This window comes from Diadema antillarum, unplaced genomic scaffold (assembly GCF_040938485.1).
Source record: "Diadema antillarum isolate AM-2024a unplaced genomic scaffold, OU_Dant_1.0 seq00000483_RagTag, whole genome shotgun sequence".
Lineage (NCBI taxonomy): Eukaryota > Metazoa > Echinodermata > Echinoidea > Diadematoida > Diadematidae > Diadema > Diadema antillarum.
Genome location: NW_027271446.1, coordinates 1011822 through 1030889, shown reverse-complemented (window position 1 = coordinate 1030889; position 19068 = coordinate 1011822). Strand labels below are relative to the sequence as shown.

At 38.2% G+C, this 19068-nt stretch overlaps 1 protein-coding gene across 1 annotated transcript; it reads right to left on the bottom strand.

Annotated features, from left to right (window-relative positions):
* Positions 1-7475: 7475 nt before the first annotated feature.
* Positions 7476-18502, bottom strand: LOC139733560 (RNA polymerase II subunit A C-terminal domain phosphatase SSU72-like). Its single transcript, XM_071644371.1, has 5 exons — positions 18373-18502; positions 14279-14422; positions 12416-12555; positions 11067-11185; positions 7476-8011 (listed from the first exon to the last, which is right to left on the bottom strand). The coding sequence occupies exons 1-5, from the start codon at positions 18450-18452 to the stop codon at positions 7910-7912; spliced, it is 585 nt and encodes a 194-aa protein (XP_071500472.1). The 5' UTR covers positions 18453-18502; the 3' UTR covers positions 7476-7909.
* Between the last annotated feature and the right edge of the window lie 566 nt (positions 18503-19068).

Genomic DNA, 19068 nt, shown 5'->3' with positions numbered 1-19068 from the left:
CGCTACTCTTTACACTGTCGTCATCATAATATGCATGAAAGAATCTGGTGCTTTTGTAAATAAAATGTTTGGAAAGGAAACTGTTTCGCTTCATAGTGAAAATGCTTCCTGAATCAGTTTCTGCATCTGTGTGTATATGTGGTGTACATGATTGTAATATGTCTAGTGTGTGATATAATATCAACACTCAAGTTGTCAGTGTCTCCGATGAAAACTGTGTGATGAAGTTGTATCAACACAGAGTATTGTTACTGCAAGGAAATGTTCAATAAAATGGCTTGGTACAGTGCACTCCCATTATAAAGAACACGGTTATAACGAAACTGCGGTTACAACGAGGTAAAGATTTAGGCCATAGCCTTATCCACTCTATGTCTTTTTTATTATTTAGTTGTTCGGTTATAAGGAAATTCCGATGTAACGAAACAAAACTGCCGGTCCCGAGGACTTCGTTTAAACGAGAGTCCACTGTAGCGTGGAGATACCATGGGGTGGGAAGATCTGGCTCAGCTGGGATATATTATATTCGAGAATCCTAGTGACGAATTGTGGATGCAGCTTGGTCGCTGATCTCCGTAGGTTCACACGCACGAAAAAACATCATGCGACTGGAGTCGACCGTTACCGATGAGCGTACATTTCATTCTATGCAGGGGCGGATCCAGGAATTCCGTAAAAGAGGGGCGCCTTTGTTAAAGGGGGGCTTACTCGCCCCCCCCCCCCCTGCATTTTTTGTTTTTGTTTTGTTTTTTGTTTTTTAACAAAATTAAAGGGGGTGCCCGGTGCGTCCCCTCCTGGATCAGCCACTGCTATGCACATACATCTTGTAATTATTTCGCTAATGGGCGCTATTCGTGGTTTTCGAATGTACCCTGGTGGACAGCGAATAAAGATTGATTAGGTCGGGCCACTCACGAATCCCCACGCTACCGCCACTCCATTTTATAAAAACAAACTGTACAGTAGGGTAAAAATGAAAGAGGAAAGATTTGACATTCAGAATTATTTCATCAGTGATAATTATTGGTCACAACCACACACGTAGATTTAAAGTGATGACATCATCAGCTCATAAGACTCCATTGACTGACAAACATTCCTATCAAAAATACAGGTGTACGTGCATTTCCATTCAGATGTACAGTTGTGTAGCAAGGTTCCCACTTCGCCGAGTTGGAGTCTCGAGTTGTGCCGAGCTGCGCGAGCTTGAACTCGCTTGAACTCGCGTGAACTCGCGTGAAAGTTGTCAATTTTAAATGAGCTGCGCATGAGTGATCTACGAGGCAACATCGAATTTACTACGATAGCTGTACGAGTGATCCGAGCGTGATACGAGTAACACCGATCTTGATGTGAGTTGTGATGACCTGTGTACGACTTTAACCGAGCTTTCATCGGGTTATAAAAAGCTTGTTACGAGCCCGTTACGAGCCCGTTATGAGTTCGCGCAATCCCTGCTGTTCGGTTTGGCCTCCATTGGGGTCTTTTCTCCCATTTTCTTCTACTGGGACCTGGTCTTGTGGGTCTTGTTTAGAGGCTTGGTCTTCTGACTGCCTCTGTAGCTCATCACGGATGATCTCTTCAGTTTCTACTCTCTTCCTGCTCTTCTACCTCTACTTCTACCATTGCTTGATTGATCTCCATTTCCTTCTCCGGTTTTTTCTTGGATTTCTTGAGCCGAGGCTTGCTTTTTGTCTTAATTTTTACGTAGTTCTAGAAATGTAATGGCAACGACCTATTTGTGCACTTGCACGTGCACGTGCGTTAAGGGTTGAATGAATGTCTTCTGTCTTGAAAACGCTGGGAAAATGTGAATAACTCCATATTCATATGGGTCAGTGCAATGCACTCTGAATAAGCTAATACAAAGCTCGTTGTAAGTCGCAGAGCTCGATCTAAACTCGCGCTTAGCTCGAGGGCAATCCCCCCTTAACACATACCGGTATAGTAGAGTCGTACACGTGTATAGTGCTCGTATCGCACTCTTCACTCACTCGAGCAGAACTCGCGTAATACTTGAAGGTGGCGAGTTACGAAGAGTTTATCGCGAGCTTCGTACGAGTCTTGAGAGTTTGTTACGAGTAGTACGAGTATATTACGAGTTTAAACGAGTTCAGCACGAGTTGCTTCGAGTTAGGGAAAATTTTCGAACATGTTCAAAAATTTTGATTCACGACGAGTTACGCCGAGTCGTGCCGACTTGTCGCGAGTTATCCCGAGTTACATGAAGAGCTTTACGCTAGTTATCGCGAGTGCCCCTTTGAGGCAACTTGCCACAACTCGCCAAAGCTCGGCACTATAACTCGGCTAAATGGGAACACTGCTTATAGAATCATATTGAAAAACGGATAACATCCATCCTTATCAAGTTACTGGAGAAGTGTAATCTACAAATGGAGACTTTAAAGGAAATTGGTTTGTACATGATTGTATAGCTGCCAAGTTATAGAAGGAAAACATTCCATCACACACACACACGCACACACACACACGCACACACACACACACACACACACACCTGTATACAGTCGAATATTGTGCGCAAATAAAGAGGATAGTTGTGATGAAGATCGAGCTTAATGTACATGATTAACATCTTTGATAAGTGCGGACATTCCTGTTCTGTTTCGCGTAAGATTACTGATGAATTGCTGTAACGAAGGGAAATTAGATTGAGTTTGGTGCATTATCATACCGACCAAAAATATGCTCTTTATTTTAATACAAATCACGGTACGAGTTCAAGGGCATGATAATTATTCAATGCACCACCGCCGTTGAGTACCTACTCATATCATGCTTGCGATTTACATCTGCTACGTGAAAATACATGTACGTGAAACATTTGAATTCTCTGTACAAATTATATATTTTTTCCATACCTTCGATTGTTACGAAACAACCTTCTTCGTTGTGTGATCCTATAATTTTAGTATTTACAGTCAAGCTGAAAATCGGAGTTGGAATGTCGTGTATGGGGAAATGTCCTTTCTGAATGTCTAAGTGCTAACACTTCAAGAGGGAGCTATTTCATAATTATGCCATAGGCCTACAGTACTGCATGTACACCGTATATGGCGTCCGTCTACCTGCATTTACATACTGTATTGTATACAATCAGTTAGATTAAAAAAAAAAATAAAGTGAATACTTTTTCCAGTTCATATTTTTCATGGAAGATTTTTATGAAAGTCAATCATTTATATACGATATTAAAGGTAATTCAGTAGACCAATTGGTAATTCCACTTTGCGCTTGGGCAGAAAAAAGTCATTTGTACCTGTAGGCATTTTGGTTTGCTTATTCATCAAGATAAGCATCTGTGATGTGATGATTATTCATATGATCCTTATCAAAAAGGCGCTAGACATTACATCAACCAGTCAGAAAGCCTGGCACTGTATTTGGCAAACTCGAAAGAAAAAGATTATATTGCATCAAAAACAACAGCAATGAAACAGATGCCCGCTAAAATGACAGCTGAGGGACCATTTTGGTCATCTGGTCTAAACGCATATTCATTCTTTGCTTGAAAACGAATTCCATAAATGATTACATCGGGCACGCTTATGCCACTTTGAAAACGAGTGAAGTGTGTAACCAACTGAGAAAAAGGAAAGGTCATTTGTACCAATTTGTACATAAGCTAATTACGACGAATTGGCTTATTGGCTATCAAACTGGTAGGTCATTTGTATAAAGGGAAACTTTATGCGCATGAGTGATCACATCTGTTTTTGTCCTCAAAGGGCACAAAAAGAAACTACAAAATTGACATGTTGTAATACATTTGCAAATGCTCTCCAAGATAACAATGATAACTTCAAACCAATTTGACACAATGAGAAATAAGAATTAAATAAAAAAATAGTTTTTGTCCTCTTATATTTGTTTCGCCTCAAACAAAAACAAAGTGGGAAACACAGGAAAATTAGTGTATTTTCTGTCAATTCCAACTTCATATGGCATATGAAGTTATACCACAAAGATTATTAAATGGACAGTTCCTTTATTTTATTCTTTTACTTTAGAAATACATGTACAAGAATTCATGAAACAAATTCAAGGACAAATATTATTTCAAATTTTTCCAATTTGATAAAACATAATTGAAATATTTTTGTTCGAATGACTCCTTTTCTGTCGTCATTTGAATTTGGATTTGACAGAAGATTCTTCATATTCCTCCATTTTTTTTCAGCCTTTGTCTATCTTTGAGGAACAAAGAAATTATAGCGATCATACATTTATTTTTGCAAATCAATTCAAGTTTCTTTTTGTTAGCTCAAAAGCCAAATTGTTGCCAGTGCATGATATTGTCAAAGATGGAGATTAAAAAAAAAAAAAAAAAAAAAAAAAAATATATATATATATATATATATATATATATATATATGCAAATACATTGTAGTACATGCATTTGTAAATTAACTCACTGAATAAACCACACTAAATATATTCAGTAAAAATATTCAATTTATTTTTAAGTCTGTGAGTGTGTACATTGTGTAAAGAGAGATGGGGGGGGGGAAGAGAATGCTCTACTTTCAATGGACTCCTACACCATCTTAAAGGTACTGCTTATCATTAGGAGCAGTGACTTAATAAAGGCACATGGTCCCGGTGGTTTAATCGAATGCGTACACGGGCACACGGCGCAAGTTTCCTATAGAGACCTAGGCTATCGACTCCTCTTTAGCGCTTACGCTTTGACCCATTTCCCCCGAGTCTGAAGAAGTCCGATCCACTGTGGTCAGTGTCCGATCACAGTTCCGCTCTTGATTCGGCAGAGGGGGATGACAGCTTTAGCAAACTTCTTTTGTGATGTCATACTAAGAAGGATAATGCATGCACCCTGACATTACTACAGACTGTGTGATGCCCAGAGAAGACAAGGAAGGCAATGCTACCTAGCAACACCTATGCGCTTTACTCTTGATGACAGCTCAACTTCGGCAATCTTTGTACAATGTTGACGGTGATCGACAGTATCATCAACAGCGCCCTCTACACTACTGGGACCATGCGCCTTCAAAAAATGTTCTGAGTTATCACATTTGATGCATATGTGTAGGTCAGTTGTATCACAAAACATCCTACCATATACAAATTTTGCAATAAAGCCTAAAATATACAGAGATATCACTATTTTTCTCAGTAAACCATAACTGTAAATGGTTTAGTCTAGAAAGAGTCTTATCATATTCATTGTTCACATTTTTTATATTTAACAATACTTAACATTGATTATACTGATTAACATTTTTACATTGGATGTTTCTATTCCTTACATTCTAGAACTATTTTGAAGCATTAAAGCTGGGCTTTTGTTTCATCTGCAAATGGACAATATTCCGCAGTTAGGTGGACATGACATGGATAAAAGAAATGTGCCTCTTTATCTTACTCCAACTAATGCCATGGATGTTCACCAATCACTAAGGTCTTTCAAATTCAGTAGATTTTATTTTTCGTATTTATTGATTTTGCGAGATCTAAAACTATCATTTAAAATGTACATGTGGGACTGGGGACGCTGAAATTCACTTAAATGCAAATTACAGTGGGTTGCTTTGAAAATTTTTCCTAAAATTTTCCTAAAAGGTAAAAGATGAATACATTTAAATGCTCCAGAAGTCATGTGACATTATGTCAATTACAAAAGGGTGAAATGACCTGCGGAATTACTCCGGACAAATGTAACGTTACTATTAAACCGTAACGTTACTAACCATGCATTTGGGGGTCTAGCTAATAAATTATCGGTCGAACTGCTAAAAATATTTGCGTGAACATTTGTCATGATGCAATACCAGGGGTAATTGAAATTAATGCAACACTTTGTTTGAAGTAACTTGAATTTTTGCACACTTTTTGTTACAAGACATTGATTTTTTTGTCATGTCCTTTTTTCGTAACGTTACTAACCAGCCCTTTTAGTTGCCATAGCAATTCTAATATTTATTGGATTGTACTCATTCTTTTCTGTATCATAAACCTGGGAAGGATGAACATGTTTTTAACATGATTTTGACTTGAAATGAATAAATGGTGATTTAATAGTAAAAATGAATATCTAAATTTCTTTAAATGTAACATTACTAACCACGGAATTGCCCAAATGGGAAATTACGAATTTAATGCAGGAGTGGAAGCATCTGTCAATCAAAGCCAATGAATCAGTCACACTCTCTCCTACAAAACATGTGTCTGAATAGGTAGATAGTATGCTGTATCCTGCATGGTGGAGCCATGAATTTAAGTCATGTTTTCCATACAGCCAGCGTGTCCTCTCCACTTTGCGTGCAATCTGCTGAAGTAATTTTCATCTTTCAATCTCCTCTCAGGGTTCTTTGACCTGTGATTGCTTTCATCTTCGTTTGATCAATGAATATATGAACTGGTTCACCCAATCATGTGATAACTACGAGACAATATATCACCATAACTTTAATAAGAGCATCAATACCTGACCAATGATGGACATTCTCCCATATGATACAACCTGCAATAATATTCAGTTCTTGAAAGTGCATTATACCATATGATAGTTTCTATGAGTGTACACAAAAACATTACAATTATTCCTTCGTAATGTCTTATTGAGATATCAACCACAACATAAAATGTTGTACAGAAAATGTTGTTGGGATTATTAACCAATAAAAAGTCCAGGAAAGTAATCTGTCAGAATAGTTCTTAGGTAGTCCATGGCTTCTGGGTTACCTCAAAGTACAGACACTCGGAATGTCAGTCTGTCAGTTTTTACTAAGCACATTATCTAATACAGCAACCCTTCCAGCAATACAAAAATCACACTGCTGCAAAACCAAGACCTGAGAGAAAAATAAGCCTTCTTCTTCTTCTTCTTCTTCTTCTTCTTGTCTTTGGGTGCATTCGAGCGCTCTAAAGCCAAACAAAGTGAACTGAACCAAAGCGTACCGTACCGAACTGAGGCAGATTTGAAGCATTCGAGCGCTCTGTCGAGAAAACGTACCTCACGAGTTATTTTTAGAAATGGTCACGCACTTTTGTAGCAAGAATGTCATCCACCTGGCGCTTGAACTACTTACAGCTGTCCCAAACAAAGAGAATAATGTTTATGCATTGTGACGCATGCGCATAATACGCACATGCTTTACAGCGAACTTTTGGTACGGTACGCTTTTGGAGCACATCGGAAAGTGGTCCACTTTTGGCTCTGTACAGTACAGTACAGTACACTTTAGGAGCATTCGAGCACTCCTCTGGCGTGGGCGCAGTACGGTACAGTTCGCTTTAGGAGAGCGCTCGAACGCGCCCTTTGGTCCGTCCTGGCCATGCTCCTCTTGGCAGAATGAGAGCCAAAAAAAAAGAAATATGATTCTGCTGGATGACTGATGCCATCACGTTTTCCACAGAACAGCGGGTGGTGCCACGTGAGACATGGGCGAAGATGTCGCTACGGACAAGGGAGAGGCGGGCATCGGCTGACACATCACTACAGTCCATTCACACTCGGCCCAAATCCTTCTGTTGAAAGGCGCGACAGGTTTCAGTAGAAGCACACAGTGTGAAGGACAGTGATATTCATTTCATGTTCAAAGGACTGTATTAACACATCACTACAGCCCATTTCACACTCAGCCCAAATCCTTCTGTTGAAAGGCGCGACAGGTTTCAGTAGAAGCATACAGTGTGAAGGACAGTGATATTCATTTCATGCTCAAAGGACTGTATTAACTCATCACTACAGCCCATTTCACACTCAGCCCAAATCCTTCTGTTGAAAGGCGCGACAGGTTTCAGTAGAAGCATACAGTGTGAAGGACAGTGATATTCATTTCATGTTCAAAGGACTGTATTAACACATCACTACAGCCCATTTCACACTCAGCCCAAATCCTTCTGTTGAAAGGCGCGACAGGTTTCAGTAGAAGCACACAGTGTGAAGGACAGTTATATTCATCTCATGTTCAAAGGACTGTATTAACTCGTCAATTTCATTCTCCAGATCCTCTGCACTTTCCAGCTGGGTGAATTAGAAAGAAAAAGGTGGTGAAAATTTGAGTGGTAATGGTAATTTTCAAAGTAACATTCATTAGTACCTCATTCAAATTACAATGTATATTCCCCTGTGCTCAAAATTGGCAACTTTATCAAGGTTGCGTTAAAGATGCTGTTTTCATTATCATTATTTCACTTTTCCCACTGGGGACATTGTGCAAATTCTAATGTTACACAAACTTTCATTCAACTTAGACAGTAATCATCAACACCATCAGGTTTTGACTCTTATATCAAATCAATGTAATTCAAAAGATTTTATCATCAAATATAAATATATGTATGAGCACTTAACCTGTTGAGGACAGACTGATTTTGCTACAACATGTATTTCCCATAGACACCTGCCTGAGTATACTCAGGACTCGTCCTCAACGGGTTAATGCTTGTTGTGCTTCAAATCCTTGAATAGGCAGTCTATTCCAGATCAAATCCTTTCATACGGTTAAATCTTTGAAATCTTTAGGTCTGCATAGTATTGAAAGATAGGCTGCATCTCTTACTCATACTGGTTAATACACGGCTCAGTATGTCTGCTAGATTGAAGTATGTAAGCTATCTGGCTCCAGAAGTAATCTCAATAGACATGAAGAGTCAGCATTGAATTTCAAATACTGCTGCTGGTAGCACTTTGTTAACTATACGTGACTCCTTGATTGATGTGGACCACATGATTCAATGTCAAGTGCCTTCACTTTTCTGTGCCTGGCTTAACATGTCCCCAGAATATCATATGAGGCTCAATGAAGCACAATAACAGTAGCCACCTCTTGATTGGGACACATCCAGGGTACTGTAAAACGAGGAAAGTTCGCCAGCATTTCAATTTCGCGAATTTTGCGAGCTGTAACATTCGCGAAATTAAAATGCACGCCAAAGTTTTTGTCTACACACTATGCATTGGATGCCAGTGGCAAGTCGCGAATATTTCATGCTGCCAGAAAGGCCATAGGCTCCAATTCGCAAAATTTTCATGCCGCGAGTATATCGTGTTTTACAGTAATACCTTTGTCCCGACTACAAAAGCAACTATCTGGATACAATTAAAGGCCAGACATACAGTCATCTGTACAGTGTACTCCCATTATAACAAACACAGTCATTACAAACTTCTTGTTACAACAAAGTAATAACTCAGTTACACATATATTTTTATTTATACCTTAACATACTTTAACATTTGCCTATAGCAAAAGTTCAATGCAACAAAAGAAAACTGAAGTTATCAAGAACTTCCTTATGTCTGGAGTCCCAAGTATAATTCACAAAAGTCAGTAGATTGGTCTTCACATGGCACTGTAACTCACACACACTTGGGTGCCTAATATGCATGCATGTTATATGCACATATACAAATGTATGTATGCATTTTCTGAAGAGAATACTTCTAGCTTTAGAGTGCAAATCGTTAAAGGGACTGTACAGTACTGGTTGAGGTGAGGATTCAGCTTGAGATAATTTGCAAGATATTTAGAAACCACTCTATGAAATGCTAAAGAGCATACAATTCTCCGGGAAATCAAAAGTTTATTTGATGAAAATCGGTTTCGAAATAACTGAGATATCTAAAAACCTAATTAGGTAATTAGATACCTAATAAAAGTTGTGGCCTGTCAAATTTGTTAGGAAAGTTTTTTTTTTTTTTTTTTAATATCTCAGCCATTTCAAGGCCTTTTTTTATCAAATAGACGTTGAATCCTTCTTTAGATTACATGGTTTTCATATTTCATAAGAGGTTTCTCATAATCTCATGAAAAAAAAAAATGTATAAACCTGAATCCTCACCTCAACTAGTACTGTGCAGTCCCTTTAAATGTGGCTGGTTAATGTTTGGACACAGTGGGATCAGCATGCTGGTGGACTACCAACGATGCATTATCATTGTCATTGCCATTTTTCTAGCATGATGAAAAAGCGCTTGGCTTACCTCTTTCAAAAAACAAGTAGAGGTAGTCAGGTAGAGTTATTTTGTGTCAGCGTCAAGAGGAGGAAATGTGTACTTCTTGTAAGAAATGATATTTCTTTTTATTTTCCTGATATTTTCCGTACAGGCAACTCCCACTCTAACGAAGTCCTCGCGACCGGCAATTTTCCTTTGTTATATTGAAATTTCGTTAAAGCCAAACAACACAATATGTAAAGAGATCTAGATGATAATTTTGGGACATGAATTTTTACTCCGTTGCAACAAGAATTTCATTATAACGCACACGGTTATAAGGAAATTCAATTTACAATGAAGTAAAACTTCAGACCGCAACATTATCGGTCTTTGTTTTTTATTGTTTCTTTGTTTGATTATAACAACATTTCGATACATAACCTCATAACGAACGAAAACTGCCGGTCCCGAACACTTTGTCATAACGGGAGTCCATTGTATCAACCAGACACACTGTGCCATTTGAGAAGGTGAACAAAGTACAGTTAGGTTTAGTCAGAGCCTAAACCCCGCCGCATATTATACGACTCACGACAATGCAATTGACAGACTTTGGATCTGAAATTTAAAACAAGCGTTTTTATTCAGAGGCTATTGTGATTTATTTTGGATCTAAAGTCTGTCAGTCGTATAGTGTGCAGCGGGCATAAAGGGATGGTATAGTATTGGTTGACGTGAGTATTCAGCTTTTAACTTTCTGTGAGATACGTGTACTTTGAAACCACTTCGTAAAATGTTAAAACGAATACAATTCTAAGAGGAATTCAAAATTTATTTGATGAAAAACAGTTTTGAAATACCTTAGATATCCAAAAACATAGTAAAACATAGGGATCCGAATATAAGGTGGGTCCAACCTTTTATTTGGATCCCTTTATTATCATTTTGATATCTCAGCCATTTCAATACCAATTTTCACCAAACAATTTTTGAATTCCTCTTAGAATTATAGGCTACTTAAAATTACATAAGGGGTTTGTCATTATCTGAAAAAAATCATCATCATAAAGCGTTGAAAACTGAAAACCCCATCTCAACTGAAACTGTACCATCCCTTTAAGACTCATTTACAATGTACCTTCATGGCGAGACTACTAAATCTGAATGCCCCGATCGTTGCTTCCTCGTGGTTGTCCTGGATGTCAATGTTGATGACGTGCACGGGAACTTGGGTCTCTTCTTCTCTGGTATCAAAATCTTGGTGGCAAGAAGGCGGAGATGGAGATCATTGCAATTAAAGGAGAATGAAAAGCAAATAAATGCATGTTGATTGAATGAATGCAGCAATATTAGAAGAAAATATCAGTGAAAGTTTGAGGAAAATCTAGACAATCTGTTCAAAGGTTATGAATTTTTAGAAGAATGAAGTTTTGGCACCGCCATCATCACGAGAAGACTACTACTTGTACAGTTTGTGACGTCGTGTATGAAATATTATATAAGAATATATTAAGAAAATTCAACATATTTTTAATTTTCTAGCATTGTGAAAGAGCACCTGGCTGAATACCTACAAGAACTGTATTTCAAAAAGTAGGGGGAATGATATAGCCCTTACCATGTCAGCAACAAGTTGAGGGAATGTCATCTTTTATTACTTTGTTAGTTGACATATAATGACACTTGCTTTCCTAAGACCAGTGGACATTTGAGTATAACTTCCCATTCACAAGCTAATACTTTCAGACAAGCATACTAGGGTACAGTTTATGTAGCACCCCATTCACACACTTACACTACATCTGTATGGCCAGCGGGTATGAGAGTATTATGTCATAAACAGTGTGTGTAGCAGTTCCATGACATTTGCTCCTGTGACAATTGCTCCAATGAAATATCTGCACACTAAAGCCAAACATAAATTCTATACTGTACACAATCATAAACACTAACCCTACTCCTAATCCTAATCCTACTCCTCACATTAAACTAAACCTAAAACCCAATCACAACCCTAACCCTAAGTCCTTGGAGAAAATATGACCGGACTAATCATCACAGGAGCGAATGTCGTGTCACTGTAAATTTTCTCAAATCAGAATTTCCTGGCAATTTTTTCTTTTTTTTTTGACTTGGCATAAGTTGCAGTTTCTGCGATATTAATGTGACTAACAAAAGACATGGCGAGGGAACATGCAAGCTATGCTCGGCCTCGTGGAGGGTGCATTCCAATGTCTTTTGCTGATCAAATTCAGTACTTCAGCATTGATTGACAGATGAGGTCACTACCAGAATCTTGGTTTGGAAGGTTTTGTGTGAGCGTATCCAAGTAATCTGAAGAAAAATAGAAGAAATAATTAAATACTATTCGATGGATTATTTCTAGATATTCGTTTCACCACAAAAGTGATGTTGAGGGTATCACGAATCAACACAAATCAACATGCATTTGTACATCATAAAACCTTTAAATTTGATTTTTCCCACCTTCCAGCACTTGGTCATATACTCTCTCTTCTGCAGTCAAGATGATGTCAAACTTTTCCTTGCTGCTCTGGAATCTCTCCGGTTTTGGTTTCAATCTCCTGTTCCGGTCTAACATATGCAAAATACCGTTCTGGGTGTATCTGGTTCCACCAATCACCACGCAGAAGAAATAAACAAATTAAGGATTCAAAACATTCTCAAGAAATTGGATAACAGTCAGCACACATCCTTCAGTATTCAAAAACAGCCACTGAAGAAAAAGAATACAATCAAACAGTTAACTATATGAGCATTCCGTATTGAGGTTCCAATGATGTCTTCAAGCCATGCTGTGGGACAAAAACTGCCTATGGAGGCCCCCATACACTTGGGCAAGCATGTAAGCGTAACATCCCATGCCCCGTGATAGGCAGACATGTATGCGTAATGGAACCTCATCTATTGGGACTCAAGTACAAGCTTTGACCCTGGGCAAAATATTTGATTTGTGCAACTCAAGTTGTGCTCAGTAAGAGCTGACTGTAATTCCTTGTCATTTACAAAACAGTATCCAAAGTACCTAAAGAGAAACAAAACAATTACTATCAAAGTCCAGTTTAGAATATATCTACATACCATACCTAAGGAATAAAATGAAAGCTATTTAAAGTCTTGAGATTCCATCAATTCACCTTTTGGCTTACCAGAGTCAGAACACTGAGGGCGCTGTCACCAAAACAATAGCCAAATGTACCATGCTAAACACCTCCCCAGCAAATTGGAACGAAATCTAGTAAGAAAATGAAGCTGGTAGAGGCTAGAGGGCCCACAAGAAATGCGATGCCATGGCAGCCGCTGTTGTACCTTCTGGAGACTTCAGACAACAAAAAGCTACATACTGTATCTTCAGCATAAATGAGAAAGTATGATGGGATTAGCATTCTGTTTCTACACCAAAATGTGTGCTAATTCAAAACACCTTTTTTCTGTAACACTCAACATGGGAGATTTGTCTGTTCTGAAAGACCATTCTAGTATCACTGCTGTCATTGGATTTTATTGTGAGAGCGATACTATCATGAAATAGACAAAGCACCTACAATGTACATACCCTTCCCTATGTTAATTTAGTACTGCAAAATTATAACCAAAAAATAATGGAAGGGGAGAGAGTAAGAAATTCATATCAAATATTGATATTGGTCACAGATACCACCAAGAAAATATGCTCCTTGCTGCATAATGTTTTAACATACATGTCCATGGGACTATCAGACTGGTCTTAACCCACTGAGGACAAATCCTGAGTATACTCGGGCAAGTGCCTCTGGGAAATGCATGTTGTAGCAAAATGAAACCGTCCTCAATGAGTTAAATTCATATTAATGATTCTTGCATTCAGTCATTTTTCATTGCAACTGATTGATGGTTGCCCTTCATCGATGCCCTTCAAGCACCGATTATTCAGTGTTTTAGGAGTAGCCACAACAAAAATAATGGACACAGTATTCTTGCGTTGGACTTAACCAACGACCTCCGAATTGCTAGACAGGTGACATATCCACTAGACTAACAAGTACCACAGCTTTCAAAGACTGGGATAAACTTGAGGATGCAGTAAATAAATTGGTTTCTATTTATACTTACAGGGATCATTACAGAACATGACACCTTGAGAACATTGCGAAAGGAAACCAAAGTGCAAATCATTGTGGGTCATATCATTCAGAATCACTTTTGAATTAATTGTGTTGTTCCGAATTGTTTAGTTCTGCATACAATGCAACTTTGGTTAATGAGCACATCTGCATTGAAGTGGGAGTTTCACTGTATAAGACCAAACAAAACCATCCACTAAGCATCCCATCAGTGCAAAGAGGATACAAGTCTCTGTCCTTGCGCTTTAAGTCCTGATACATGTCTTCATACGTCGTTTTGAAGTCGTAGATGTTTGGTTTGTCGGGCGCTGGTCCCGGAAGTTTTACTGTAGCACCTGTTCCAAAGGATTTCACATTCAACCCTTTTTTCCTACAGTTAAAAACACAAATAAACAAACAAATTCACTGAACTATAAATAACACAGTGTTCAAATTATTTAAATGCAAGGAATAAACAACTATTGTCATTGCTAGACAAAATTGTTTACGAATATGACATTTTACAAAATTATGCAAATTGCCAATATCCTACAAAATGTGGTGCCTCTGTTCCATCCACAAATCATCCAGACTTCAACAGAACTTACAAAGCACACAAATGAACAAGTGATCATATCATTTGCTGTCTATACAATTAATGCCGGACCAAAGAAGTTGGAAAGTCTGCAAAATGTACAAAAACAAGTTTCAAGTCAGCAAACAATTTTACATGTACCTGACATTTGCAGCTGTGGAAAAAACAAACAAACAAACACCAAATGCACAAAACATACTCAAATCTGAACAAAGTCTGGTATTGTTTTTGCTGAGGATATGATGACTTGTTAAAAAAAAAAAAAAAATCTTTGAACAATTACATCTGTTCTAATATTATGACAAGGAAAGATCGTTTTCATACTTAAAATACAATATGAACATGCAGAATTAAGAAATGTGTAATATCAAATTTTTCATTGCCTTGCATTTGGCAATACAGCACAATTGCAAGATTGACTTAAAATTATGGTATGCCATTGGTTTCTCTTTTCAATCTTATCTCATGTTTTCAGAATCCACCTCAAATTGTTATCAAAATTTACAGAAAAAAAGTCCTTTGTTCCTTACTTTATCATTTTCAATTAAAGGAAACCCAAACCCAGAGAAATGGGGATTGAATGGAAGTGCCAGCAACATTAGTAGAACACATCAATGAAAGTTTAAGGAAAATCGGACAATCGATGCAAAAGTTATGAATTTTTAAAGTTTTGGTGTTGGAACCGCTGGATGAGGAGACTACTAGAGGTTAAATGATGTCATGTGTGGACAACAATATAAAGAAAATATAAAGGGAATTCCACAAAAAATGCATTTTTCTAGGGTAATGAAAGAGCACTTGACTGACTGCTCTCAGAAAGCAAGGGGGAATAATTGCTACCCTTAACATATGTGACAGTGCACCTCAAAACAAACAAAAAGTTGCCAGACATGAATTTTTAGTTAAGACCATATTCTGAAAGAGCAGACTTTAAGCTTTAAAATGATGTATAACTCAAAGCAAATGGATTCTCCTAACCTATCTAAATATTGGAAAGAAAGCACAACCTCAGAAAAAGTGTGAACTAAGAAAAGAGGCTCTGAAGTACAGTGTCTATTCAAGCGCTTAATCTTTACCAAACCGTGCTGGCTGTGCGATGAATGGGACAAAAAACAGGAAGTAAACCACTGGAGTAACAATAATGAAGGGATTATCAGATTAAACTGAAATTAAACATGTCTCATTGACTTATTCTTTCCATAATTAATGCCAACTTTCAAAGCAGTAGCACTATCCTTGCAAAAGTGATTAGAGTTGAAAGTGAAGAGTGTGGACAAGGTTTTTCAGAAATGAAAAAGGGATTCTGAAGACACACCTAATCACACTATTCTATCAAAAATGCTCGAGATATACTGCTAAAAAACACACTTTCCTGCCCGTTTCATGATACCAAATTTTAGCATAATGTAAAAGAAGACCTGCTCTTTTAGAAAATATGAAAAAGTCAAGTTCGGCTAGGTTGACCCATTTCACTTGTTTTCAGTCCTCACGCAAAATCAGTGTGTGCGACTTTATGTTCGCAGAGACTCCAACCCCAAGCACCTTCTGATCTGGAGATTCTCCCGCCCGAAACCCCTAGCAAACGGGAGACCTCAAGTTGATGTGTGCGAAGCGCAAAGTTCCTAGGGTTCTAGATGTTCTCTGGTGCTATCTAAGGCTTATTTTTTTTCAACATACGATAGCAATGAGTAAGAAATCCTTTCCACCGGGAGACACAGAGCCAGGGCGGGAGAAATCAAATCTCAAGCGGGAGAACGGGAGATTTTGCAAAAATGGGCTTTCGGCGGGAGATCTCCCGTCGAAAACGGGAGAGTTGGAGTCTCTGTGTTCGTTTTGAGGTGCACGGTCACATATAGCCTACTTGTGATGTCAGCCAGGGGTGCCAAGTTCAAAAAAAATTTATGAGTGAGATTTTCATGACTCAGCATCTCGGCATGCGAATGTGCGCGCGAGCGAGGGTGTGGAAGGGGTTTTTCCCCCGTGGCCTCCCACGGTAGGGAGCTTTTTCAATTTTTAGCTCTTAATGGTGCGATCAGGTGCATACTTAAGTGACTATTTTTTACTTATTTTGAAAGACAACAGGGAAATATACCTTCAATTGCAGCTATCACTTTAATCTTTTGAGCTATGCTCATTATTATAGGCCCAAGTTGCAGACTTCGCCCGATGCGTGAGAAAAATGGGTGTCATGCGTGAGATCGTGAGATGGCCCCTAAATGCTTGAGTCTCATGCAGAATGCGTGAGACTTGGTAGCTCTGGTCAGCATCAAGGTGATGGAATACAGATGTATGTAATCTTTTATGAAAAATGAATTTAGTGGAATTTTGATTTAAATAACTCAAGCAGTTGCATAAATTATAGGATATTCAAGGATGATATGTGTTATGAAAAATATCTGAACATTTTGTCCCCAAACCAGACAATGACATTTTCACTAGATTTAGATGCAGAAACTTCAGCAAACTCCCAGTTGTTTCTGGCAGTTATATGCCCCTAGCCCCTACTCCTTGAACTGCATGAGAACTTGTGAAAAATGCAAGAAAAATGTTGTAGGAGAGAATGTGACGCCTCTGATTCAGAGCTTGTTAAAAGCAAATTGTTGACTAAACTTGAAAATCCACCTACGTTCAAATTTAAGAGACTTTTTCAAGCAAGAGGTGAAGAATTTATTAATTCAAGTGCAGATTTATTCTTTATGTATTCCCAATTAATAGATACGACTCCCAAAAGCAAACACTGAAACAGGACATACTGTAAAAGTGACTAATTTTTCGCGCTTGGCCGGGCAAGAAGAGATTCGCGTGTTTTTAATTCCGCGGAATCAAGCAACCATGCACAGGAACATACGGCAAGCAAAAATATTCGCGTGCTTTTATTTTCACGCTAGTTTCTGGTTGCCCGAAATGCGCGAAAATTTCCACTTTTACAGTAGGATAGATACATTGTAATAATTTTGTATTTTCCCCTTTTTCGTTTATTTCTTTTTGTTGTCGTTACTTGTTGTTGGTTGTTGTAATCATCATGATCATAGTTATTCAATTGTCATGATTGTTTTGTTACATAATGGAACCTCATTATAAAGAATTCCATGGAACCATTGTGCATGGAAATATTGTTAGTTGCCCTGTGGTGCCTACATTATATTGGAAAGGCAAGTGAAAAGAAAGTATTTGTTTGACACAGCACAGGGTCAGTGGGTCACCAACCAACTGGTCACATTGTCTTGGTGCCTGTCAACACTCCCAGCAGGTTTCGTTTAAAACTTAGGGGCCTAGAATAGAGCCTACTTACATTGTAGATCTAAGCTAAGTTAACATTAAAACTAAAGGTTACTACTATTATTAGCTAACTAGACAGACCTAACGTTATGCGTTAATAGTAGTTTGTTATTGAAACATGATTGCCATGCCATGCAGTTTATAAACTTCGAGACTGTTATCATGTTCTTGTGCCTTTATAACAAGGTTTTGAACAATACAGGAACTTGAAACTTAATATAAAAAAGATCGATTAAAATTCTTTGTGAAACACCCTCCAGGGCAGGGACCAGGCACAGGCTCCAGACTACAGAGCCGTCGCTCTGGCCCGAACGCGAACGGAGCGCCCGAGCCCGCACGGCCCGGGGGCGAGATGTGTGCTTGGTGCTACGTGCTGGTAATAGTACACGTGTAGTCAGTGGTTTGCATAATCTAGTGCAATTTAGTGGTACAGTACTGATAACAGACACTGATGATGTTTTACTCACCCGAGAATAGCATGGGCTTCCATACTGCGATTCTGATTACTTGAGCACACTACGGCAAATTTCAGCGGCATTTTAGACATTCTTTCGCGAGTAGGAATACAGAATATTTAAGACTAAATTTCGGCAGCGCGTACTCAGCTAGCTAGGGGGAGTACAACAAACGTGAACACATGAATCAAGCAACAAGCGAAATGTGGCGCTGAGGTTGCCTATTTAGTCTTTATTCAGCTCCTCACCACTGGAGATCTATAGCAAACAAAATTTTCAGATTCTCTAGAAAGAAAGTACATGTAGCTAAAAGAAAATATGAAAGAGACGAGGAATGAAGGAGGGAAGAAAGGAAAATTACAAGACAAGGTAATGCATAGAAAAAAACAGAAAGAAATATAGATGTCATAAAGTCTGGCACAAAGACTGACAGTAAACATCGAGAAACACACGTTTAAAACCAAAACAACAACAACAAAAGTCAGTGAGCGAAATACATGTTGTATAAACAGTAGAAAGTGGATTTCTTTACCAAGTAAGATTCGTCCATGAAGGTACGCCAATGATTTAAAATAAAATAAAACGAAATCATTTGTGTCCCCATAATTCATTGATTTGTCCAATTCATTTTTGAATAAAATCAATATAAACCCTAACCTAACCCGAGTACAGCGGAGTGAATAATAATAATAAGAATAATAATAATTA

Coding starts and splice junctions, on each gene's coding strand:
- LOC139733560 (XM_071644371.1), bottom strand. CDS start 18,452: ATGTCTAAAATGCCGCTGAAATTTGCCGTAGTGTGCTCAAGTAATCAG. Junction 14,423..18,372: donor GAAGCCCATGCTATTCTCGG/GTGAGTAAAACA, acceptor TTTTAACTGTAG/GAAAAAAGGGTTGAATGTGA. Junction 12,556..14,278: donor AAGCGCAAGGACAGAGACTT/GTATCCTCTTTG, acceptor TGGTGGAACCAG/ATACACCCAGAACGGTATTT.